Genomic DNA, 27,720 nt, shown 5'->3' with positions numbered 1-27,720 from the left:
CACATTAAATACTGGCAACACACACAAAATGCTGGTGAACGCAGCAGGCCAGGCAGCATCTATAGGAAGAGGTACAGTCGACGTTTCGGGCCGAGACCCTTCGTCAGGACTAACTGAAAGAAGAGATTTGAAAGGGAGGGGGAGGGGGAGATCCACATCCCATTCCCATTCTGATATGTCTATCCACGGCCTCCTCTACTGTAAAGATGAAGCCACACTCAGGTTGGAGGAACAACACCTTATATTCCGTCTGGGTAGCCTCCAACCTGATGGCTTGAACATTGACTTCTCTAACTTCCGCTAATGCCCCACCTCCCCTTCTTACCCCATCCCTTATTTATTTATTATTCCCCCCCCCCCTTTTTTTCCCTCTTTCTTTTTTCTCTCTCTGTCCCTCTCACAATCACTCCTTGCCTGGTCTCCATCTTCCTCTGGGCTCCCCTCCCCCTTTCTTTCTCCCTAGGCCTCCCATCCCATGATCCTCCCCCTTCTCCAACTCTGTATCCCTTTTGCCAATCACCTGTCCAGCTCTTGGCTCCATCCCTCCCCCTCCTGTCTTCTCCTATCATTTTGGATCTCCCCCTCCCACTTTCAAATCTCTTACTATCTCTTTTTGTTAGTCCTGACGAAGGGTCTCAGCCCGAAACGTCGACTGTACTTCTTCCTATAGATGCTGCCTGGCCTGCTGCGTTCACCAGCATTTTGTGTGTGTTGCTTGAATTTCCAGCATCTGCAGGTTTTCTCATGTTTGCGACATTAAATACTGGGACTGATTTGCACAAAGTGTACTCATCCGTTCACTGACTTCAGCAAGAGGTACATTGACGTTCTGGATAATGACCCCAGCCCCATTAGGTTTCAACGTCTGATCCACCCAGTAAGTGGAAATGCACACAAAGGAGGAAAGCTGTCCTACCAACAATGTAGTAGTCTTCCTCCTGAATGCATCTTTCTATAACACTACTGCTTCCACGTTACAGTGCCATCGTATCATCCCACAGTGTGTAATCTCTCCACCTTTTGACTATTCCTCTCGTTCACAGACTCCAGCCCTTTGATGACTCCCACTGTCCCCCCAGTCACAGACCTTCTCTGAATATAAGGCTCTGACCCAGTAACAGACACTTGATTAACATGGGTTCTTCCCAAACAATTCTGTGCTGTAGAGCACTGTGATTATCACTATGCCTCCAGGGCCAATAGTGACTCCAGTAATTGGATTCTCACCACTAATAGACCTTCATCCATTTCGCCCAACAGTAAAATTTCCCAGGAAAGTGACAGTCTCATTGTCTCAGATTCAAGGAGGCACAGAGAGATACAGTCCTTCAGCCCAACAACAACAACAAACCATTTTACACCAATCCTACATTAATACCACTTTTTATTCTCTCCACATTCACATCAACTCTCCCCAGGTTCTACCCTCACCCACACACTGGGGACAATTTATAGTGCCCAATTAACCTACTAAACTGCACGTCTTTGGGATGTAGGAGGAAACTGGAGTGCCCGGGAAACCCATGTGGTCACAAGGGGAATGTGCAGACTCCACATAGGCAGTATCTGAGGTCAGGATTCAAGCCGGATTTCTGCAGCTGTCAGGAAGCAACACTGTGCTTTTGTATCTGTCCTATATTGCAATTGCATTGCAAGTTCCCTGTAAACCATCTCCCAGTAAAAAAAACTTCCCTCATAATTCAATCTTCCCAGTACAGCCTTCCTCCCATATTAACGATGCCTCGACAGTACAGTCTCACTCTAATGCAGTCCTGCAACAATCCAGAGCAGCAATCTTCTTGCGGCAATACAGCCATGCAGCAATTGTCTCACAACTGCGCAGGCTCGCAACAGTACCATCTTGCAGCCATTGTCTCGTCAAAATATTCTCACACCAATGCAATATTTCAGGCAGCACTGTAGTCTCTGACCAACACAGTTTTGCAATGATAGTCTTATCGCAATACCCTCTTGTATCACTGCAGTAATAATAATGCTGCAGTATGGCCTTGACATAATATACAGTCTTTGCGCCAATGCAATTTTGCAAAAAATGCAGTCTCACACAATATCTTATAGCAATAGAATCTTATAGTAATAGGTCTGCAGCATAGTTTCAGCAAAGCAGAAACGTAGCAATAGTCTTGTGCAATGTTTTTGCAGCAACACATGCTCGCAGTAATATCTGCAGTACTGTAATCTTGGTAATGGTTAGATAGTCATTTATAAATAGTCTGGCAGTGGGGCAATTTTGCAGCAACAGTCTCACTATTGCAGTCTCAGAAGAGTATAACCCTACAGCAGTGTCATGCTGGAGTGCAGCCTTGCAGCAAGGAAAGCTCAAAGTAATATTTTCACAGCAAGCAGTCTTGTAGTTATACAGGGTTGCGGTAATAGTCTCAGTCATATACGGTTAAAGCAATACATTACAGTACTACTAGTCTTAAAACAATGCAGCCTTGCTTTAGGAGACTCATAGCAGTGCAGTACCCTAGCAATACTACTACCCTTGCAGCAAAAGTTTCACAGAACAAGTCTCATGGCATTGCATTACTGGCAATGGTCGTTTTGGAATAACCATCACACAAGATAGTGTTGTAGCAGTGCTGTCTTGCAGAAATAGTCTTGGAGCAATGCAGTCTCAAACCAATAGTCTTGCAGCAACACACTGATAGAATAGTCGCACATCATGGAACAGGCCTCTTGGCCCATGTCGTCCATGCTGTGTTACCTATTAGCTAGTCCCATCAGCCCATAAACCTCTAAACCTTTCCTATCCATGGACTTATCTAGATGTTTTTTAAAGGTTGCAAATGTGTCCATCTCAACCACTATTTCTGGCAGCTCAGTCCAAATACTTACCACCCTTTTTGTGAAGAAGTTGCCTCTGGTGTCACTTTTAAATGTCTCATCTCTGATCTTAAACTATGCCCTTTTGTTTTTAGTACCCCTCCCTGGGGAAAAGACTGCAGGCTTTCAACTTGTCCATGATTTAATACACCTCTGTCAGGTCACCCCCTCAATCTCCTACGTTCCAAGCAATAAAATTCCAGTCTACACAAATTCTCCAAGTAAGCCAGGCCCTCAAGTCAAATAGATGTCCTAGTAAATTGTTTCTTCACTCTTTCTAGTTTAGTAACATCTTTCCTATAGCAAGGCAACCAAAACTGGATGCAATACTCTGCGCGGCCTCACCAACTCCTGTACTCAGCATGCTGATTGATACAGTCCAGTTTGCCAGAAAGCCTTTTCCACCACCCTATGTACCTGTGATACTGATTTTAGTGAATTATGCATTTGTATTCCAAAATCTCCCTGTTCCATAACACTGCCAGGGTCCTACCATTCACTGAATAATCCCTACCCTGGTTTGATGTTCCAAAATGCAATACCTCACATTCACCTGGATTGAAAGCCACTTGTCAATCCTCAGCCCACTAGCCAGCTGATCAAGATTCCCCTGTAATTGTTCATACCCTCCTACACTGTCTACAACACCACTTACTATCACAAACTTATTCACCATGTTGTGTACATTCCTATCCAACGTGTTTATAAACACAGTATTACAAAGATCCCAGCACTGAACCCTGTGGACCATCACTAGACAGAGACCTCCAGTCCAAGAAACGACCGTCACCCATCATCCTCTGCTTCCCTCCACTGAGACAATTATGAACCCAATCTGATATCTGTCCTTGGATCCCATGTGATCTAACCTTCCAGACTAGTCTGCCATAAGGGACCTTGTCAAAGGCCTTGCTAAAGCCCATATAGGCAACATCCAAGTCCTACCCTCATCTATTCTCTTGATTACCGCCCCAGAAAATTCTAAGAGGTTTATCAGACACAACTTCCCATGCACAAAGCCGTGCTGACTAGTCCAGAATCAGACCTGGACTCTCTAAATATTGGTAGATCCCGTCCCTCAGAATCTCCTCCAACAATGTATCCACCACTGATGTCAGACTCATGGCCTGCCGTTTCTTGGCTTGTTTTTGATACCCTTTTTAAACCATGGTACCACATTAGCCACTCTCCAGTCCTCTGGAACTTCACCTGTAGCCAGAGGTAAAGCAAAAATCTGTGCAGGGCCTCCATAATTTCTTCTCTAGCTTCCTACAACTTAGTTGGCATGGACAAGCTGGGTTGAAGGGCTGGCTTCCATACTAATTCTAAGACTCCCTAATATCTCCCACACTGACACAATCTCAGTAACAGACTCTGTCAGCAATGTCACAAGTTACACACACCACCTCTGAAGTCTCTGATTAATATGATTGAAATGTTATCTGAGGCAGGGAATAGCACATGATTCTGGGAAATATGAGGCATTGTTGTAACTTCCTCCGAAGCTGTAAATAGTGTGGTTATGTACGGCGGTTACTAACTGACCACGCCAAAACTGAACAGCTTCTGTGGTAACTGTGCTCAAAGTTTTGACTTGTTGGAAACAAACATGATGTAGCTAATATTCACAGGTTTTGCTGTGCTAGTGGTGGGGGTCAGCGGCCTGAGCCACAGAGGGGTGAGCTATTCGTCTAACCATCTGCTGTCTCCCTGTTTAGGATTCCCCTGTGGGGCGGAGTGATTATAACTATTGCAGACACATTTCTCTTCCTCTTCTTGGATAAATATGGTAAGTTTGATGCCAGTTGTATGAGATTGCCAAAGGAAGTTTGCAGAACATGTAATATTAGTGTTGAACAGTTACTGTTGCTTGAGTGTTAGTGTCATGTGACTCCCTGCTCCTTGGTCTGCAGAGTTATGAGTAAAAGGTTCCAGAGGCAGTCTCTGAGACTGCACACATAGTGTTTGTAAACACAAAGCTTCTGCAGACGCCAGATAACTTGAGCAACACACACAAAATGCCGGAGGAACTCAGCAAGTCAGGCAGCATCCATAGAGGGGAATGAAGAATTCAGGTTCACCCCTCACCCCTTCTCTTCTCCCCACCTGTCTATTACCTCCCTTTGGTTGCCCGTCTCCTCCCCTTTCTTCTATGGTCCTTCTTATCAGATTCCTTCTTTAGTCCTTTTATCTCTTCTATTTATCCTCTTTCAGCTTCTCGCATCATTTTCCCCTCCCCTAGTCTCACCTATCATCTGCCAGTTTGTACTCCTTCCCCTCCCCCCACTTTCTTATTCTCTTGTCAACTCTTTATCCCCTCCATAGATGCTGCCTGACCTGCTGAGTTCCTCCATTGGTAATCATTTTCCAATGTTCTGTAGATTCAGGATTAGTTCCTGTGGTTTGGAGGGTGGCTACTGTTGTCCCTCTTTTCAAGAAAGGAGGGAGAGAGAAAATGGAATTATAGACCGGTTAGCCTGATGTCAGTGGTGGGAAAGATGCTGGAGTCAATTATAAAAGATGAAATTACGACACATCTGGATAGCAGAAACAGGATCAGTCCGAGTCAGCATGGATTTACGAAGGGGAAATCGTGCTTGATTAACCTTCTGGAATTGTTTGAGGATGTAACTATGAAAATGGACAAGGGAGGGCCAGTGGATGTAGTGTACCTGGACTTTCAGAAAGCCTTTGATAAAGTCCCACATAGGAGATTAGTGGGCAAAATTAGGGCACATGGTATTGGGGGCAGAGTACTGACATGGATTGAAAATTGGCTGGCTGACAGAAAACAAAGAGTAGCGATTAACGGATCCCTTTCGGAATGGCAGGCGGTGACCAGTGGGGTACCGCAGGGTTCAGTGCTGGGACCGCAGCTGTTTACAATATACATTCATGATTTAGATGAAGGGATTAAAAGTAACATTAGCAAATTTGCTGATGACACAAAGCTAGGTGGCAGTGTGAAATGTGAGAAGGATGTTATGAGAATGCAGGGTGACTTGGACAGGCTGGGTGAGTGGGCAGATGCATGGCAGATGCAGTTTAATGTGGATAAATGTGAGGTTATCCACTTTGGTGGTAAGAACAGGAAGGCAGATTATTATCTAAATGGAGTCAAGTTAGGAAAAGGGGAAGTACAACGAGATCTAGGTGATCTTGTACATCAGTCACTGAAAGCAAGCACGCAAGTACAGCAGGCAGTGAAGAAAGCTAATGGCATGCTGGCCTTCATGACAAGGGGAATCGAGTATAAGAGCAAAGAGGTCCTTCTGCAGCTATACAGGGCCCTGGTGAGACCACACCTGGAGTATTGTGTGCAGTTTTGGTCTCCAAATTTGAGGAAGGACATTCTTGCTATTGAGGGAGTGCAGTGTAGGTTCACAAGGTTAATTCCCAGGATGGCAGGACTGTCATATGTTGAAAGATTGGAGCGACTGGGGTTGTATACACTGGAATTTAGAAGGCTGAGAGGGGATCTTATTGAAACATATAAGATTATTAAGGGATTGGACACGCTGGAGGCAGGAAGCATGTTTGCGCTGATGGGTGAGTCCAGAACCGGAGGCCACAGTTTAAGAATAAGGGGTAGGCCATTTAGAACGGAGTTGAGGAAAAACTTTTTCACCCAGAGAGTGGTGGATATATGGAATGCTCTGCCCCAGAAGGCTGTGGAGGCCAAGTCTCTGGATGCTTTCAAGAAAGAGATGGATAGAGCTCTTAAAGATAGCAGAATCAAAGGTTATGGGGATAAGGCAGGAACTGGATACTGATTGTGGATGATCAGCCATGATCACAGTGAATGGCGGTGCTGGCTCAAAGGACCGAATGGCCTACTCCTGCACCTATTGTCTATTGTCCAGCATTTTGTGTGCATTGCCCATTGTGTTTAAGCTCACATGTAGCAACATGTACACTCTGCATTGGACTTTGATGGCAGTGACCGATCAACCAATCAACTTGATTGATGTTAGCATGTGGGAGGACACCGAAGCAGCCGGAGGTCAGTATTGAAGCCAGGGCTCTAGAGCTGGGAGACAGTAGCCCTGCCTGCTGTACCACTGTGCTGGCCATTTGGCTGAACGAGTGCACTCACCCAGATCCATCATGAGCAGAACGGGTTTATTGGCTTAGATCCACAAAAACCAATAAGAGGCTGACGAACAGGTTTACTCATATTTCAGGATGATGTAGGCACCACTGTCAAGGCCAGCATTTATTGCCTATCCCAAGCTGTCCTGAAGAAGGTGGCGGGGTGAACCACAGTGCTGTTAGAGGAGGAGTTCAGGGTTCAGATCCAGTGATGATGAAGGAATGGAGTATGTTTCCAAGCCCGGATGGTGGGTGAGTTGGAGGGGAGCCTGCAGGCGGTGTACTTACTGCCTTTGTCCTTCTGGGTGGTAGTGGTCACAAGCTTGTGCACATTGTAGAGGGTTCACACTGCAGCCTCTATCTATTGGTCATGGAGAGAGGGAATGTTTAGAGGAGGGGGGTGGGAACGGGGTGTCAATCGAGCAAACTGTTTTATTCTGGATAACCTTGAGTCTCTTGAGGGTCGTTGGAACTGCACGCACCCAGGTCAGTGGGGAGTGCTCCATCATACCCCTGACTTGTGCCTCGTAGATGGTGCAAAGGTTTTGGGGTTTCACTCACCACAGGATCCCACCCTCTGACCTGCTCTGGTAGCCATGGTATTTATGTGTCTGCTTTCACTGAGATTCTGGTCATTGGTGACTGGAATGCTAGGTCGCTCAACTCTCTCTTGTTGGAGATGGCCAATCAGTGGCACGATGTTTATGCTACCTATAGCCCATGTCTGAATTTTGCTGTGGGCCAACATGGATTGCTTCATTTGCTGAGAAGCTGTGAATGAAACTGAACCCATCAGTGACCATCCCCACTTCTGACCATATGACGGGAGGAAGGTCCCTGATGAAGATGGTTCAGCGCAGGACACTCTGCCCTGAAGAACCCCTGCAGTGATGTCCTGGGTGATTGACCTCCAACAGCCACAACAGTCTTTGTTCAAGGTGGTGACTCCACCCACTGCACTCCATCCTTTGTCCACTGACCTCAGTTTCACAGGGCTCCTTGACGTTACACTCAGCCAAACACTGCCCTGATATTGAGGGGCATCACTCTCACCTCACCTCTGGAGTTCAGCTCTTTGGTCTGTGTTTGGGCCTGGGCTCTGGCCAAGTCTGGAGATGAGTGGTCCAAACTGGGCAAGGATAAGCAGCTTGTTGGTGAGTCAATACTGCTGACACCGTTGTCAACAACAGCTCCTGTACTTCACTGAAGATTGATTGAAGATAGATTGGATGTATCCCTTTTGCGAACAGAACACACTTCTCCACATAGTTGAGTAGATGCCAGTGCTGTAACTGTACTGGGACATCTGGGACAGAGACACAGCTCTTTCTGGAGCACAGCTGTCCTGTCCTATAGCTGGGGTGGTATTTGGTCCTGTAGCCGTTAAAGAGATTAGCATTATTTGCCACATGTACAGTACATTGAAACATACAATGAAATGTATTGTTTGCGTCACGAATGTGCTGGGGCATCCTACAAGTGTTGCCGTGTTTCCAGTGCCAGCATAGCAGGCCCATAACTTACTCACTCTCACCCGGGTGTCTTTGGAATATGGGAGGAAACCGGAGCCGCCTCCTCCCATTACCTGATGTCTCCACCAGCGACGCACCTGAAACTTGTGGGCATAGTGAAAGCAAAGTGAGCCACAGGGGTGGGGAAAGCTTGCTAACTGGTGCCACACCTCAGTCGTGAGTCCGGTTGGTTGCATCATGAAACTAATCATGTGCTCACATTTGCAACGCTCCTAATTCAGGACGCTGTCGTGAAAATAGAAAACGCCGGAAGCACTCAACAGGGTCAGGCAGTGTCTGTGGAGGGAGAAAGGGTGAAAGTTTCTTCGTCAGAACTGAAGTTAGAAAAGAGAACACAAAACATAGAGAAGGAGAGCACAGGACCAGGCTCACTGGTGATAAATGAGCGGAAATGTTTGGGCAAACAATGTGTTTCACTGTATGTTTTGATGAACGGTACATGTGATAAATAAATGAATCTGAATCTGTGCTGACTTTTCTGAATGGGTCAGGTACTTTTAGTACATAGAACAGTAAACTATGGGAACAGGACCTTCAGCCCACAAATTGAATTAAATTGAATTGACTTTGTTACTTACATCCTTTACATACATGAGGAGTAAAAATCTTTGTTACGTCTCCATTCAAATATGCAATGTGCAATTATGTAATTTATAATTAACATTATGTACAACAGGACAGTCAATATAGCATAGAAATACAGTTGTATCAACATGAGTTAATCAGTCTGATGGCCTAGTTGTCACAATGGCGGGGCATTGGGAGCAAGGGTAGACCCAAATGCAAGACACATCTTGTGAGGTTACTTAGATTTAGTTTATTGTTTGATACCAGGGGAGCAAGGCAGGAGCAGGAGTAGCGAACTGGACAAGGACTGGGACTACGACTAGGCTGGGACTAGGGTCTGGGCTTGGACTCGGAATCGGCTCCCAGAACTAGAGGAAATATGAAGAGGCCAGGGCATGGACTCTGAGCCAGAGACTGGGCAAGGACTCAGTACCTGGGTCTTGCCTCGGGTTCGGACCCCAGAACCAGGCAAGGACATGACATAGGCTAGGGAGAGGAGGAACATGGGAACACAGAGCCTCGGTCTCGGGAGAGCAGGTACATGGAACCATGGACACATACACAGAACAGAGAGCCGGGACCCCTCCTTGGGTACAGGACATAGGGCCGGGACTCCCACACAGAGCAGGGAGCCGGGACCCCTCCTTGGGTACAGGACATGGGGCCGGTACTCATGACCCTTCGCGGGGCAACGGCAAGACGGCCTGACTTACCCCACAGAGGCGAGGACCAGACAAGACAAGATATGACATGACTCCCCGCAGGGCAACGGCAAGACGGCCTGACTTACCCCACGGAGGCGAGGACAAGACAAGACAAGACAAGACCAACACAAATGAACACCAGACAGTACCTATCTAGCTCCGGTGATGGAACTAGACCGAAGTGCAGCTGGGGGCTGCAGACGAGGGCTAGAGGCGAGAGGGGCAGAGAAGGGATTCAGACAAGGGGGTAGGACAGGAATCACAGACCGCCAGGGCCAGGACTTGACTCAGAACTGGGAAGCCGCCAGGGCCAGGACTTGACTTGGAGCCTCCAGGTAGTGGCGAGCTCTCAACTCAGCCCGGGAACAGTAGACAGCGGTTCTTGATTCCCTCTGGCGGGTTAACTGACGGACCCACCTCGGTGAGGAAACTTTGCAGGCTCGCTTTGGCGAGGTAACTGGACAGGGTTGCTCCGGTGAGGAAAAGGTGAATTACCGGCACTCGCTTCGGCAGAGACTAGGTTTGCTCCAGCCAGATGACATCGGCACACCGTACCTTGGTGACTTTGCAGACGCTCCCGCGCCAAACGGCTGAAAGCCGGAGACTATAAACTACCAGTTCAGCCGAGCGTTAATTGCCTCTAATCACCAAAGTTGAGGGACACGGGAAAACAGGCAATCAACGGTCCGGATCGTAACATAAACAAGGTAAATTTAAAGGGACCCCGATCCGGACCATGACACTGGTGGAAAAAGCTGTCCCGGAGCTTGTTGGTTCTATTGTAACCCAGTAGAAAGTTCTGAGGATTTGGGGGCCCATACCAAACTTTTTCTAGGATGCAACTAGTAGTGTGGATAGGGGAGAACCAGTGGATGTGGTATATTTGGATTTTCTAAAGGCTTTTGACAAGGTCCCACACAGGAGATTAGTGTGCAAACTTAAAGCACACGGTATTTGGGATAAGGTATTGATGTGGATAGAGAATTGGTTGGCAGACAGGAAGCAAAGAGTGGGAATAAACGGGACCTTTTCAGAATGGCAGGCAGTGACAAGTGGGGTACCGCAAGGCTCAGTGCTGGGACCCCAGTTGTTTACAATATAAATTAATGACTTAGACGAGGGAATTAAATGCAGCATCTCCAAGTTTGCAGATGACATGAAGCTGGGCGGCAGTGTTAGCTGTGAGGAGGATGCTAAAAGGATGCAGGGTGACTTGGATAGGTTAGGTGAGTGGGCAAATTCATGGCAGATGCAATTTAATGTGGATAAATGTGAGGTTATCCACTTTGGTGGCAAGAACAGGAAAACAGATTATTATCTGAATGGTGGCCGATTAGGAAAAGGGGAGGTGTAACGAGACCTGGGTGTCATTGTACACCAGTCATTGAAAGTGGGCATGCAGGTACAGCAGGCGGTGAAAAAGGCGAATGGTATGCTGGCATTCATAGCAAGAGGATTCGAGTACAGGAGCAGGGAGGTACTACTGCAATTGTACAAGGCCTTGGTGAGACCACACCTGGAGTATCGTGTGCAGTTTTGGTCCCCTAATCTGAGGAAAGACATCCTTGCCATAGAGGGAGTATAAAGAAGGTTCACCAGATTGATTCCTGGGATGGCAGGACTTTCATATGAAGAAAGACTGGATGAACTGGGCTTGTACTCTCTGGAATTTAGAAGATTGAGGGGGGATCTGATTGAAACATATACAATCCTAAAAGGATTGGACAGGCTAGATGCAGGAAGATTGTTCCCGATGTTGAGGAAGTCCAGAACGAGGGGTCACAGTTTGAGGATAGAGGGGAAGCCTTTTAGGACCGAGATTAGGAAAAACTTCTTCACACAGAGAGTGGTGAATCTGTGGAATTCTCTGCCACAGGAAACAGTTGAGGCCAGTTCATTGGCTATATTTAAGAGGGAGTTAGATATGGCCCTTGTGGCTAAAGGGATCGGGGGTATGGAGAGAAGGCAGGTACAGGGTTCTGAGTTGGATGATCAGCCATGATCATACTGAATGGCGGTGCAGGCTCGAAGGGCCGAATGGCCTACTCCTGCACCTATTTTCTATGTTTCTATGTTTCTATGTTTTTCAACTGTCTGAGGTGAAAGAGGCGCTGTTGTGCCTTTTTCACCACACAGCCGGTATGTACAGACCACGTGAGATCCTCGGTGATGTGTATGCCGAGGAACTCGAAGCTGTTCACCCTCTCAACCCCAAGTCTCCTTTCCTCCTGTAGTCTGCGGTGACCATGAGGTCAATTTAAACTGAAGATCTAACTGCACATGGTACCTGCCTTTACCACCTCCTCTGGCAGCTCATTCCACACGCAGACCATCCTTCGTGTGAAAGAGGATGTCCTGTGTATGGAATGATCTGCCAGAGGAAGTTTCACTTGCAGAGTTGAAAGATATTAAAGGGACCCATCAAGCCCCATTTAAATTGCTCATCTCTTAACTTAAACCTATGCCCTTTAGTTTTTGGTTCCACAACCTTGAGAAAAAGATGATGTGCAGTCATCTTTTCTTGCAGTTGTATAAGATGGTGAGACTGCAGATGTAGCAACACACACAAAATGCCGGAGGAATTCAGCAGGCCAGGCAGCATCTATGGAAATGAGTAAACAGTTGACGTTTCAGGCCGAGACCCTTCATCAGGACTTGAAAAACAGATGAGGTCAGAGTAAGAAGGTGGGTGTGGGGTGGGGGGGGGGAGCTGGAAGAAGTGCAAGGTGGTAGGTGATAGGTGAAACTGGCAGAGGTGGGAGGGGTGAAGTAAAGAGCTGGGAAGTTGGTTGGTGAAAGTGATAAAGGGCTGAACAAGGGGAATCTGATAGGAGAGGACAGAAGACCATGGAAGAAAGGGAAGGGGAGGAGCACCAGGGAGAGGTGATGGGCAGGTAAGGAGATAGGAGAGAGAGGGGAAACAAGAATGGGGAATGGTGAAAGTGGGGGGGGGGGGAATTCCCATAAGTTCGAGAAATAATGTTCATGTCATCAGGTTGGAAACTACCCAGCCAGAATATAAGGTGTTGTTCCTCCAGCCTGAGTGTGGCAGCAGAGGAGGCCATGGACTGTCAGAGTCAGAAGGGAATGGGAGGTAGAATTGAAATCGATTGCCACCGGGAAATCCTGCTTTTTCTGGCAAATGGAGCGTAGGTGCTCTGCAAAGCAGTCTCCCAACCTATGTCAGGTCTCATCGATATATAGGAGGCCACACCGGGAGCACTCGATACAGTAGATGATCCCAAAAGACTCACAAGTGAAGTATCGCCTCACCTGGAAGGACTGTTTGGGGCCCTGAAAGGTAGTGAGGGAGGAGGTGTAGGGGCAGGTCTAGCACTTGTTCCACTTGCAAGGTTAAGTACCAGGAGGGAGATCAGTGGAGAGGGACGAGTGGACAAGGATCAATGTAACAGTTGCCCAATTTCTCCTCAGGTCTGAGAAAACTGGAAGCTTTGTTCGGGTTCCTTATTACAGTTATGGCCGTCACGTTTGGCTATGAGGTAAGTTGGTTTCTTTGAAGAATTTTTTAAAAATTTAGTATACCCATGTGGTTGCTTCACTATTTTTATTGATTTTTCTCTGTGACCTGAGTGTCAATGCCAAGGTCAGTATTTACTTTATAAGGCATTGATCAGACTGCATTGTAATGAGAGCAGTTTTAGGCCCCATATCTAAGAAAGGATGTGGCGGCTTTGGAGAGGGTCCAGAGGAGGTTCACAAGAATGATCCTGAGAATAAAAGGGTTAATGTATGAGGAGTGTTTGATGGCTCTTGGCCTGTACTCATTGCAGTTTATAAGAATGAGGGGGAATCTTATTGAAACCTATTGAATATTGAAAAGCCTAGATAGAGTGGATGTAGAAAAGAAAGCCATTGGGTATATTTAAAGTGGAGGTTGCTAGATTCTTGATTTGTAAGGGTTTCAAAGGTTATGGAGACAAGGCAGGAGAATGAGGTTGAGGTGAGAAAATAAATCAGCCATGATGGTATAGTACAGCAGACTCGATGGGCTGAATGGCTTAATTCTGTTCCTATGTCTTATGGTTTTACTGACCATCCCTATTTATCCCTTTAGAAGATGGGGGTGATCTGTGTCTTTGAACCACTACAGTCCTTCTGGTGAAGGTGCTCCCACACTGAGCTATTGGGGAGGACTTAGCCCCAGTGATGCTGAAAAAATATTAGGCTTGGATTTGCTTTTATTTTTTTGTACTTGTTTTCATACTTTAAATCTTACTGAATTATGCATTTGTGATTTGCCTGACATAATTGCAGTGTTTTGCTAATGGAGGCAGAAAGATCTCGGTCAGAAACGTCGACTATTTATTCACTTCCATTGATGTCCCCTGGTCTGCTGAGTTCCTCCAGCGTTTTGTGTGTGTTGCCCCAGAGACTGCAGCTACTGGAAGCTGGAGCAAAAGCTCTGATGCAGAGCCCCGACTCAAAACATGGACAATTCCTTTCCTCCCACAGATGGTGCTGGAGCTAGTTGAGTTCCTCCAGCTGTTTGTTTGTTGCCCCAGTGCTTTGCAAAGTTTTTCAGTACAAGACTCAGCCTCCAGGAGCCCATCTGGGGTCCAATGCTCAGTATCCTGAAGTTCTTCTTGTACAGGAATGGACTGAAGTCCAGTAACATTGGTTGAATCAATCAATGGTACAAGATGATTGCATAAGTAAATTTCTCCATTCTACTAGGCCCAGGCTGAATAACCAAATCAATCAGCACAGTCTCTCTGAGTTTCTGTCTGTGTAAAGTTTAGTGGGTGTGCAGAGCCATGAATCCCACTCCCAAGAAGGACGAGGGCAGCAGGTGCGACAGAACACCACCACCTGCAGGCTCCCCTTCAGCTCGCACACCGGCCTGACATTCATTTAGAGACAATAGACACTAGGTGCAGGAGTAGGCCATTCAGCCCTTCGAGCCAGCACCACCATTCACTGTGATCATGGCTGATCATCCACAATCAGTACTCTTATCCTGCCTTATCCCCATATCCCTTGACTCCGCTATCGTGAAGAGCTCTATCTAACTCTTTCTTGAAAGCATCCAGAGAATTGGCCTCCACAGCCTTCTGGGTCAGAGCATTCCACAGAGCCACAACCCTCTGGGTGAAAAAGCTTTTCCTCAAGTCCGTTCTAAATGGCCTACCCCTTATTCTTAAACTGTGGCCTCTGGTTCTGGACTGCCCCAACATCAGGAACATGTTTCCTGCCTCTAGCATGTCCAATCCCTTAATAATCTGAAATGTTTCAATCAGATCCCCTCTCATCCTTCTAAATTCCAGTGTATATAGCTCAATAACAGAACTTTCTGGCCCCTCTGAGCCCACGTGACTCAATTACAGCCGTGTGGCCAAATAACCTACTAATCCATACATCTGGAAACTGGAGCACCGGCCCAACCCTACACAGGGGCGGGAACTGATCCCAGGTCACTGGTGCTGTGATAGCGTTACGCTAACCACTACACTACCGTGCCACTCCATGTGACCTGGGAACACATCTTTGTTCCTTCCTCACTGGGTCTAAACCCTGGATCTCCCTCCCCAACAGCACTGTGGGAGCACTTTCACCAGAAGGGCTGCAGCAGTTCAAGAAGGCATCTCGCCCCCACCTTCTCAAGGGGTAATTTGAGAAGGGAAATAAATAGCCAGTAACTCTCACACCCTGTAAATTAATTTTTAAACAAAGTTGCCCAGTTACATTCCTCAACACTCTCCGTATGTTCATATAGCTAAAGACAGAAGATAAAAGAAGCACTCAGTGGCAGGCAGCAACTGCAGGAAGACAAACAGTTAATGGATCAGATCACTGACTGTTCATCAGACCCGGAAAAGAGAGAAAACGAGTTAGCTTAAGTTGCAAAAAAGTTGTTGGGGGTGGGGGGGAATTGATAGGACAAAGGAAAAATCTGAGTCAGATGGGTTAGTTAGAAGCAGATGCTGTTCTTTGTCTGAGTTGTGTGTTGCTTATCGCAGGGCTGTGGGATCTGCCCAAGCTGTACCAATGGATAAGGAAAGATTCAGTAAAATCACAGATCAGACCTGTCCCTCAAGCTTGCATTGGGTCTCACCGTGACAGTGCAGGAAGCTACTGACTGAGGGATCAGAGTGGGAATGAGTTGGAGAATTAAAGTGACAGCTGCTTCACAAAGCCATTACCCGATTTGAATCTGGTTTCTCCAGTGTAGAGGAGTCTATATTTAGTGGCCACTTTATAAGGTACCTCCAGTACATAATAAAATGGCCACTGAGAGCATATTCGTGGTCTTCTGTTGCTTTACCCCATCCACTTCAAATTCGACGTGTTGTGTGTTCAGAGATGCTCTTTTGCACACCACTGTTGTAACGCGTGGTTATTTGAGTTCCTGTCACCTTCCTGTCAGCTTGAACCAGTCTGGCCATTCTCCTCTGACCTCTCTCATTAACAAGGCATTTTCACCCACAGATCTGACACTCACTAGATGATTATTTTTTTGTGCCACTCTCTGTAAACTTGAGACCGTTGTGTGTGAAAATCCCAGAATATCAGCAGCTTCTGAGATACCCAAACCACACTGTCTGGCACCAACAATCATTCCATGGTCAAAGTTACTTAGATCACATTTCTTCCCCATTCTGATATTTAGTCTCAACAACAACTGAACCTCGTGACCATGTCTGCCTGCTTATTTTTAAATTTTAGCTAGAGATACTGTATAGCATGGAACAGGTCCTCCCGCAGCAATGAACCACACCACACAGCAACCCAGTTAGTAGGTTAATTGGTCATTGTAAATTGTCCCGTGATTAGGCTAGAGTTAAATAGGTGGGTTGCTGGGCGGTGTGGTTTGTTGGCTGGAAGGGCCTGTACCACGTTTTATCCCTAAATAAACTGAAAATTTAAAAAGCACCTATCTAACACTAGCCTAGTCTCAGGACAATTTACAATGTCCAATTAACCTACTAAGCGATACATTTTTTGGAGAAAACCTATATAGTCACGGAGAGAGCGTACAAACTTCTTACAGACTGCACCGGATTTGAACTCCAAACTCCGATGCCCCGAGCTGTAACGGAACTGAACTACCACGGCGCCATTGAGAACATTGAGGTGCTGCCACGTGATTGGTTGATTACATATTTGCATGAACGAGCAGACGTGCAGGCGGGCCTAATAAAGTGGCCACTGACTGTACATTGTGAACACTGAGTGCAATAGATTCTTTGATCTCCATTGACTACACGTTTGTGTCTGGGGACACCGGTGGGGGGGGCGGGGTGGAGTGTAAAGTGACTCACCTCACAGACTGTGTTCTTGTGCTCTCTGTCCGCAGTATGTGACTGTGAAGCCAGACCAGCGGCAGCTGCTAAGGGGGATGTTTGTGCCCAGCTGCGAGGGCTGTAAAAGCCAACAGCTGCAGCAGGCAGTCGGCATCGTTGGCGCCGTGATCATGCCTCACAATATCTACCTGTACTCTGCTCTGGTCAGGGTAAGTGGCCGTCAGAGCCAGTGAGCATGGAGCAGTGTGTCCAAGCAGAACACTGACGTAAGGCTGCTCTACACATATGTTCCACATAGCTTTGGAGTATTAATTCATGGATAACTTGTTGCACATTTCCTCATTTTAATGATTATCTTAATTGGTTTCAACCCAAGCTAGTTCTGAAGCACTGATAGAGTGAATGACTGTCATTGCTATCAACTGCAAGCAGAGGGGAATTGTACCTTCTGGGACTTAAGCCTGACTTATACTTCTGCGTCAAATCTACGCCGTAAGTACCGCGTACCCTACGCCGTAGGGTGACGTGCACCTCCCCAAATAAGTAACTCACGCGTCTCGACGACGCAGACCGCAACAACTGTGATTGGTCCGCTTGGCAGCATCGCATTTCCGCTTACACATTTCCGGTTGCTTTTCTCCACCATGTCTGTACGCTGATGTGAAATAAATGGTTGGAGACGATGAACCAAATCGTCAACTCTACCTGCCGACATCCGAAAATATTTGAAATGCATTTCCTCGTCCACGTCTCTCACAAAGAAACTCAACACAGTGACATAGAAACCCCACCGCCAACTAGCGTTTTGGCGGTGAATTGCAGAGTGACGCAGACACAACAATGCATGCTTGCTACGGCGTAGACAAGCTACGCAGAAGTATAAATCAGGCTTTAGACTCATAACTCAAGCCCTCCAGTCGTGGCAACATCATTGTGAATCCTTTCTGTATTCTCTCCAGTTTAATCACATCCTTCTTGTAGTATGGTGACCAGAACTGCACACAATGTTCCAGCTGTGGTCTCACCAACATCTTGTATATCTGTAACATGACATACAACTTCTATATTCGATGCCTCAGGGATGAAGGCAAGAATATCATCCATCTTCTCTACCACGTTGTCAACCTGGGAAACCACTTTCAGGAACAATGTACCTGTAGCTCTTGGTCTTTCTGTTTTACAACACTCCCCAGGGCTCTGTTTACTGCGTAATTATTGCCCTCATTTAACTTCCTAAAATACTTAACTGTGCACTTGTCTGAGTTAAGTTCCATTGTCCATTCCTTTGCCCACTTCCCCAGTTGATCTAGATCCTGCAGACAACATCAACTACCCTGCCCTCATTAATTCTCTTGACCACTTCTTCAAAAAACTCCATTAAATTCACAGGACCTGATTCCCCACACGCAAATCCATGCTGATTCCCCCTAATCCACCTTTGCCTTTCCAAATGCAGGTAGATACCATTGCTCAGAATCCTCATCTGTAACTTCCTCAGAACTGATGTTGGACTCACCAACATGTAGCTCCCTTGCTTATCCTTGCAGCCCTTCGTAAACACTATCAGCCACTCTCGAGTCTTGCAGCACCTCACCCGTGGCTAATGATAGAACATAGAACATGATAGCACAATACAGGCCACTTGGCCCACAATGCTGTGCCGACCTTTTAATCTACTCTAAGATCAATCTAATGCTTCCCTCCTACATAACCCTCCATTTTTCTATCATCCATGTGCCTATCTAAGAGTTTTTAAAATGTCCCTAATGTATTTGCCTCTATTATTGTTTACCCCCGCCCGGCAGGGCGCTTTACACATCACCACTCTGTGTAAAAACTTACCACTGACATCCTCCCTATACTTTCCTCTGATCATCTTAAGATTATGCCCCCGACATTAGCCATTTCCACCCTGGGAGAAAAATCTCTGGCTATCCATTTGATCTATGCCTGTTATCATCTTGTACAAGTCTATCATGTCACCTCTCATCCTCCTTCATTCCAAATAGAAAAGATGATACAAATCTCTCTGCCAGGGCCTGAGCAATTTCTTTCTTGGCTTCCCACAATGTCCTAAGACACATATGATCAGACCATGGGGCTTTATCCACCTTTATGCACCTCATGACTGCCAACATCTCCTCTTGTTTAACATGCGCTACTCTGGAGCAGCTGCCTGTGGAGAGGGTAGATAGGGGCTAGGAGTCTGGGACAGGGAAGGTCATGGCTTTTCTTGTGTATTCTACTCTAACCCTGGTCACTCGGATTTTCTCCAGAGCTGATCTGAATCAGCAACATCAGGGCAAAGGTCATCGTCTGATCGTGCCAGGTTTAGCTGCCAACTTACCTGATTTCCAGCCTTCCTCAGAACATGATGGTTCAAGGCTCTCACCCGAGACTTCCTAGCATTTCCCATGGAAAGTATGTAATCCTCAACATCCCAAATAAAAACAACTCATTGTAATTACACAAGAAAGCAAGCATAGGAGTATGATCCATCCCAGGCCTCAGCTCAGCAGCACCAGTTCCCATAATCCTCTATTCCTTGATTATCAAATACCCAACCTGTCTACTTTAAATTTTGCTAATGATAATGGGGACAGGTAACTCCATAGATCAATCCCCCATGTGTTATTGGTGGGATCTTGCTCTGCACAAATTTTACACCCCCCCCCATGTGTTGCTAAAACAAAAGACATCTTGAACTTCAGTATGATTCTGATTGAAGCTTTGAGTTTGTGTGAAACACTGAGGTGGCAAAAATCGGGGAGAAACGTCAACCTCTGGGACTAACTGAAATTGATGTTACTCTCTCTCTCTCTTTCTTTTTCTCTCTCTCCTTCAGTCCAGGGACGTGAATCGAGCCAATAAGAAGGAAGTGAGGGAGGCGAATCGTTACTTCTTCATCGAAGCCTGCCTGGCTTTGTTAGTGTCTTTCCTCATTAATGTCTTTGTGGTCTCGGTGTTTGCAGAAGCTTTTTATAATCAGACCAATGCACAGGTGGTAAGTGTGGGAGTGAGAAATAACTGATATACTGGTGCCCAGTCATTGCACACTGGCGCCATGTTTTGAGCAGGTCTATGGCTAGGTAGTCACTGACGATTTCTGCCATCTTTGTTCACAACCAGTCATCCAGTCCTGCCAAATAACCTTATGTACAGTACTTTTGATATAGTTCACAGAGTCACACAGCACAGAAACAGGCCCTTCGGCCCAACTGGTCTGTTCTGACCAAGATTCCCATCTGAGCTAGTCCCATTTACCTACATTTCTCCCACATCCCTCTAAACCTTTCCTATCCATGGACCTGCCCAAGTACCCTTTAAATGTTGTAAATGTACCTGTTTCAACCACTTCCTCTGGCAGCTCGTTCTATATACTGTATGAACCACCCTCTGGGTGAAAAGGTTGCCCCTCAGATTCCTATTACATCTTCCCCCCGTCACTGTAAACCTGTGCCCTCTAATTCTGGGAAAAAAGGCTCTACCTAAGAGAGGGGGTAACAAGGGGGTAGACAACATTTGTCCTCAGATTTCTCAAAAGATACACACGTGGATAAGTTCAATGCTAAAGGCTGTGTGTGTCCTACAGTCAGAAGCAGGCCAAGGGAACAATTCTGAGAATATCTGCAGATGCTGGAAATCCAAGCAACACACACAGGATGCTGGAGGAGCTCAGCAGGCCAGGCAGCATCTATGGCAAGGAGTACAGTCGACATTTCGAGCCGAGCCTTCAGCAGAACTCATCAGGATTCGTGTGTGTGTGTGTGTGTGTGTTGCAAGGAAACAATTCATTCACTCTGGTCCATGCTCCATCTGTGAGTCTCAGTGCCAGATTTTACAGTACTCTAAACACTCTCCTTCCCCCAGCAGAAGAGCTGATACTCAGGATTGGATAAACTATGCTTTTGAAATTCAAAATGTAAGAGGTGGACAGTAATTACCTCCAGAATAAATTACTTCCAGAACTCCAGCGCCCAGGACATGCCCTTTTCTCACTGTTACCATCAGGTAGGAGGTACAGAAGCCTGAAGGCACACACTCAGCGATTCAGGAACAGCTTCTTCCCCTCTGCCATTTGATTCCTTAATGGACATTGAAGCTTTGGGGACACTACCTCATTTTTTAAAAATATAGTATTTCTGGTTTTTTGCACAATTTTTAATCTATTCAATATATGTGTGCTGTATAAAGTGTTCCGAATAAGATTTACTTATTTATTTTTTTTCTCTTCTATATTATATATTGCCTTGAACTGCTGCTACTAAGTTAACAAATTTCACGTCACATGCCAGTGATAATAAACCTGATTCTGATTGTCTGTACAATAAGTCTGTTGATGGCTGATATCATTTACTCTGGGATCTCAGTGTTACATTTGTAACAGTTTACCAAAGTGACTTGATCACATTTAGATGCCATAATGCCAAAACCCCTCTGGTGTCCTCAGTGCCACTTTGCAGCATGTTTCCTGCCCGATGTCATCATGCTGAGCGTCACCAACAGTTATACAAAAATGACACGTGGTTTTAAAGAGAAAGCCCCCGAGGAAAGACTGTGTCTCTAAATGTGGCTGACATTCTCCTTTTTTCTCTCCTGCAGCATGAGGTGTGTGCAGCCAGCAACAGTCCACATTCTCAACTTTTCCCAATCGATAACAATACTCTGAACGTTGATATTTACAAAGGGGTAAGTGCACCAGAGGAGCCTGTGCTCATGAGTGGGTCTTAATTTTGGTTAGTGTGTTTCTTTGCAACTCATTACAGCTCTTTACAACCATTTAATGGGATTTTTTCTAACCCATAACAGTTCTTTGAGCCTCAATAAGTCTTTTGGGATTTTAAGGTATCTTTATATATCCTACAGGTCTGCATTGCACAGTCTATGCTTTGGAATTTTTTACCTTTGCACCATTCTCTGGGTCTTTACTGGTCTATCTGGATCTATTAGAGACACGGGAATGGCATAAGAATTTGTTTTCATTGCTGTAAGAAGAGAGCAGCATATAGTTGAAAGCAGATATAGCCAGGAGTGGACCACGACTGCAATAAAACCAGATTTCCTCGGAGGACATCTTTGTGAGTGCCAGCCATGGCTGAGCTTGCTACTAATACCTGACGTCCAGTGGTCTGGATTGGGCGCTGTGCTCCAGAGAGGCAGAGGAGAGATCAGAAGGCCGAGCAGCTCAAAATCTGAAAAAAAAAAAGCAGAACAACAATTATGTTATGAAGATAGGTTGAGCGAGCTCAGGCTTTTCTCTTTGGAGTGAAGGAGAATGAGAGGTGACATGATAGAGATATACAAGGTCTAAATCAAGAGGACAGCCAGAGACTTTTTCCCAGGGCAGAAATAGCTAATACCAGTTAGCATAATTTTAAGGTGATTGGAGGAAAGTATAGGGAGGATGTCAGAGTAGGTGTTTTACACAGAGACTGGTGAGTGCATGTTAGATACATTAGAGGTATTTAAGAGGATCTTAGATAAGCATACGGTAAATAGAAAATTGGAAGTCTATGTAGGAGGAAAGGGTTAAATTGATCTCAGAGCAGGTTAAAAGGTCAGCATAAGATCATGACTGAAGGGCCTGTATTGTGCTGTAGTGTTCTTTGTTTTATGTTCTATTCTGGAAATACTCAATGGTCAGGCAGCATCTGTAAAGAGGGAAAAAAAAACAGAGTGAACTTCCAGGTTGATGATCCTTCATCCAAACTGGCCAGTTAGAACATAGAACATAGAACATTACAGTACAGGGCCTTCAGCTCATGATGTTGTGTCAACCTGATACAAACAGGAAAGGAAGGCAATCTGAATTTATTGAATTCAGCTTTGGGTTCTGAGGGCCATAACGTGCTCAGGTGGAAGATGAAGAGCTGTTCCCCAAGCTTATACTGGGCTTCACTGGGATGGCATAGGTGGCAACTACAATCTGCATTATGTTTTCCTGTTGATAACGCAACGTACTGATGATGTATGGCATGATCTGTCTGGGTAGCACGTAAATAAAAATCTTTCATTCTCTCTGGGTACAGGTGACAATGATAAATCATTTCCAATTTCCACCCTGCTCTCACTTTCACATTCCCTTCCCTGACTTCTTCTGTTCACTGTTATGACTCATCTGTCTCCATCTCAGGGGTGGGTGACCAATATCCACATATTCGCCCACCTATCTCAGTTCCACCAACTCCCACCCTACTTCCTGCAAGGATCCATTCCATTCCCCCAGTTTCTCCAAATCCATTATGTTTATTCTGAAGTTGAAATTTTCCCCACCAGTGCCTCTGAAATGCCTTCCTTTTAACCCCAATTTCCCTTCATGATATTATCAGAGGTTTTCATAGAGTCGGATTCATACAGCACAGAAATGGACTCTTTGGAACAACAGATCCATGTTGACCATGTTATCTACTTTAGTCTCATTTGCCTGCACACCCCTCTAAAATTTTTTTTCTGTCCATGACCCTCTCTAAATGTCTTTTAAATGTTGCAGTTCTCCCCACCTCTACCGTTTCCTCTGGCAGCTCATTCCATATACCCACAATCCTGGTCAGGTCACTCGTCTGAGTGCCACTGGTAACATGTAACCCAGTACTACCTGTCAGGTGGTCGAGTGGTCGGCGACTAAACCGGCTCCCCCACCAGGCTTGCCTGGTAAGGAGGGTGGCTAGACACCCTGCAGGATGAAAAACAAGACCTGTCAAAGGGCGGATGAAGCCTTTTGTAGGGTCAACGGCCATCTAGCAAACACGTGCCATGAAGTGCGGAAAGGACATCCCTTGCATCGAAGCTTTGTCTGGCCATTCACTGCAACAGAGCTTCCCCCAGTGGTCTTGGAGCCCACCATGCCACTGGATCCGGGAGGGGATGTCGAGAGGGTGGGTCTGGACCTGTGCAACCTCCTACTCACCTAAAATCCATTCATGCACACGCTGTTCCTTTCTGAGGAGTGGGGTACCACCCCACTAACTGAATGAAAGGAACCATCATCATCCTATGGGATGGATAGCCAGAGAGATACCCACAGCCCTCTGTGTGAAAAAGTTGTCCCTCAGGTCCACTTTAAACCTTTCCCCTCACATTTTAAACCAGTGCCTTTCAGTTTTAGACTCCCCTACCCTGGGAAAAGACTGTGAGCATATCTATGCCACTCATGACTTTGTAGATCTATAATGTCATACCTCAGTCTTCTTCACTCCAGGGGAAACAGTCCCAGCCTTTCCAGTCTCTCCTTATAACTCAACCCTTAAGTCCCAGTAAAATCCACGTGAATCTTTTCTGCACCCTTTAAAGCTTAATGACATCCTTGCTATAGGAGGGTGACTAGAACTGCACACATTACTCCAAGTGTGGTCCTACCAACAACTGATAAAGTTGCAACATAACATCCTAACTGTTGTACTCAGTGCCCTGACCAATGAAGGCAAACATACCATACAGTTTCTTCATTGCCCTGTCTACCTGTGTCACCACTTTTTGGGAACAACATACTTATTCTCGCTGTTCTACAGCACTGTCCAGGACCTTGTCATTTACTGTGCAAGCCCTGCCCTGGTTTAGCTTCCCAAAATGCATCAATTCACACTTGTTTGAGTCAAATTCCTTCTGCCATTCCTTAACCCACTTCCCACAATGTCTGGCCCTGAGGATTTATCAACTTTTATGAACTTTAATACTGCTGACACCTCCTCTTTTGTAATGTGGTTATGTTTCTGGAAATCACTGTTTGCTTCCCCAAATCCCCAGCTTTCATGTCTGCCTTGAGTTCCATCACTAGATTTTTGCTAGACAGAAACCTGGTCACCATCTGCTGGTTGTTGTGATGGGGTTAGGGCCACAGTGATGAGGGGAGATGGGGTCATGGCCCAGTGGTGGAGAGTGAGCATTTAGGGTTTCACAAGTCAAGAGCCTTTTTATGTATCTTGAAGGCTACAGATTTGAACAGCTGTAAATTGAATTATACAACATAATTGTACAAATATTTATAAGCATTTACAGGTCTTAAGTTACTTTGAGTTTGTGGAAGTCTTTATGGATTCCAGCAGGTCATTACAATTGCCGTTGGCTTTCCTTGGGACATTCCTTGGTTTCACATACTCTCTGTGATATTTAATCATCTCTACTCATGACCACAAGTCTTTACACTTTTTATTACAAGTCTTTATGCTTCTTAATCAATATGTATAGTCATTTATAAAATTTACAGGACTTCTTGCACCTTTATTGAAATCTCTACCCCTGTGTAATTCTTTTCATACACAGGGTGTTGTATGAAAGTGTTGTATGAATCGTTTCATACGTACAACACTTTCTTTATTTACAGGCTTTCATTCATTTTTATGTACGTGTATGCATCTTCATTAGTTCCAAGGGTTTTTACAAGTCTGCACAGGTCATTATGAGAGTCTTGATCCATTTATAGATCGTCTGGGATAATAGGAGATTTTACGGATCTTTATATATTTTCAAGTCCACTGGATTTTACAAGACTTGCAAGTCTGCTCTTTTCAGTTTTTTTATGAATCGCTGCAGATTATTGCAAATCTTTACAAGACTGTATCAGTTTTCTGGCAAGTTTTTAGAGAATTTCCCTAGGTATTTTCAAGGCCTTGCTTTATTCTTCAGACCTCTTAGGGCCTCTCTGATGCTTTGAGACTTAATGTGTCTTTACATGTGTTCTTGGGTACTTACAGGTTTTTACCAGGCTTTATGGCTCTGGTAAATTAAGAATAATAAACAGAGAGATGTGATGGATGGTTGGAGCAAAGTATGCACTGGTGTTCCAGCTGGCTTTGCTGTGTACTCATACAGTATCTTCAACCAAGATCTGCAGATGACACCAATCGTTAAGGTTTAACAATGGTGAGGGTGAAAGACACATCAATGTGCTGAGGAGATGAGTGGTCTGGGAAACAGATGGTGCAGGACATCTAGTGTATAAATCCATCAGGTTACTTAGAGGGTGAACAACAGCAGCAAAGGCAAATAAAGTCATCAGTCATTCTTTTTGGATCCTGGACTTTACAAATGGAAATGATTCTAAACAGCTTCACTAGGCTGGTTCCAGGCATGAGAGGTCAGAGGAGAAGCTCAAACTGAGTGACAAGGATGTACTGACGATCTGAGAGATGTTTCTTTCCTTCCAGTGACAGCAGCAGTGCCATCTGACTCTAGAAAACAGGGAAGTTTACAGATCAACATTATGGCTGCACTCAAATCAGTTAACCACCCTTTTTCTTTGATCACAGGGTGCGGTGTTGGGCTGCTATTTCGGACCTGCTGCTCTATACATCTGGGCCATTGGCATCTTGGCTGCAGGTCAGAGTTCAACCATGTCAGGGACATACACTGGACAGTTTGTCATGGAGGTAAACTTTGACTTTGTTCAGTAAACTGCAAATATAAGATACTATGGGGTTTACTGAGAATAAATACTTTTAAAACTGTACAAGGCTTGACTGTGAGACACTGGATTCAGTTCTGGTCTCTCCCACAGTGAGCACTGGGTCCATTTCTGGTATCTCCACTGTGAACACTGGACCTAGCTCTAGTCTCTCCCACCATGAGCATTGTATCCAGTTCTGGTCTCTCCCATAGTGAACACTGATCCAAACTCTCCTTATAGCTCATTCCTCTAATCCAGGCAGCATCCTGGTAAATCACTTCTGCACGTCTCTCCAAAGCCTCCACAGCCTTCCTATAATGGGGAGACCAGAATTAAATGCAATACTCCAGATGTGGCCTAACCAGAGTTTTATAAAGCTGAAACATTACTTTCTGACTTTTGAACTCAATGCCTTGACTAGTAAAGGCAAGTATGGTATATGCCACCTTAACCACCCTACCAACCTGTGTTGACACCTACAGGGAGCTGTGAAATTGGACTCCAAGATCCATCTGTACATCAATACTGTTAAAGGTCTTGCCCTTAACAGTATACTGTCCCTTTATAGTTGATCCCTCAAAGTACAACGGTTCACACTTGCCTGGATTAAAATCCATTTGCCATTTCTCTGCCCATATCTGCAAATGATCTATATCCCATTGTATCCTTTGGCAACCTTCTATGCTATCTACAACACTGCCAACCTTTATATTGTCTGAAGACTTATTAACCCACTCATCTACGTCTTTATCCAGGTAATTTATATACAGTGTATCAGAAACAACAGAGAGCCTAGTACAGATCCCTGCTGAAAACCATTTGTCACAGATATCCGGGCAGAGTAACTCCCATTGACCACTACTCTCTGTCCTCTATGGATAAACCAATTCCAAATCCAAATGGCAAAGTCACAGTGGATCCAATGCATCTTAATCTTCTGTATGAGGTTCTGATGAAGACTTTATCAAGTGCCTTACTAAAATCCATGTAGACAGCATTCACAGCTCTACCTTCATCATAAACAAATCAAAAGCAACAGACGCAAAATGCTGGAGGAATTCAGCAGGTCAGACAGCATCTTTGGGAATAAAAAAAAACAGTCAACAGTCCTGAAGAAGGGTCTCAGCTTGAAATATCGACTGTTTTTTCATTCCCATAGATGCTGCCTGACCTGCTGAGTTCCTCCAGCATTTTCTGTGCGTTGCTCTATCTTCATCTCCCTTTTGAAAAACTCAACATGCCCCATGTTATGTAACTTCTGTTTAAACGTACCGTGGGTTAACAGTAAAGAATCATATTCTGGAAGAATTAGGGAACTTTTATTTACAGTA

The 27,720-nt window shown here is 45.4% G+C and overlaps 1 protein-coding gene across 3 annotated transcripts in view; it reads left to right on the top strand.

Moving 5' to 3' along the window:
* Window positions 1-27,720, top strand: part of LOC134340520 (natural resistance-associated macrophage protein 2-like) — a 116,339-nt gene that overhangs the window by 68,969 nt on the left and 19,650 nt on the right. For all 3 annotated transcript variants that reach the window (XM_063037833.1, XM_063037835.1, XM_063037836.1), the window contains exons 7-12: window positions 4,569-4,639; window positions 13,178-13,245; window positions 17,061-17,216; window positions 19,853-20,011; window positions 21,610-21,696; window positions 26,253-26,372. In XM_063037833.1, the coding sequence (XP_062893903.1) occupies window positions 4,569-4,639; window positions 13,178-13,245; window positions 17,061-17,216; window positions 19,853-20,011; window positions 21,610-21,696; window positions 26,253-26,372 (661 nt within the window). The remainder of the gene's footprint in view (window positions 1-4,568; window positions 4,640-13,177; window positions 13,246-17,060; window positions 17,217-19,852; window positions 20,012-21,609; window positions 21,697-26,252; window positions 26,373-27,720) is intronic.

Source organism: Mobula hypostoma, chromosome X1 (genome assembly GCF_963921235.1).
Source record: "Mobula hypostoma chromosome X1, sMobHyp1.1, whole genome shotgun sequence".
In the NCBI taxonomy this organism is placed as follows: Eukaryota; Metazoa; Chordata; class Chondrichthyes; order Myliobatiformes; family Myliobatidae; genus Mobula; species Mobula hypostoma.
This window is presented reverse-complemented; position numbering and strand designations above follow the sequence as displayed.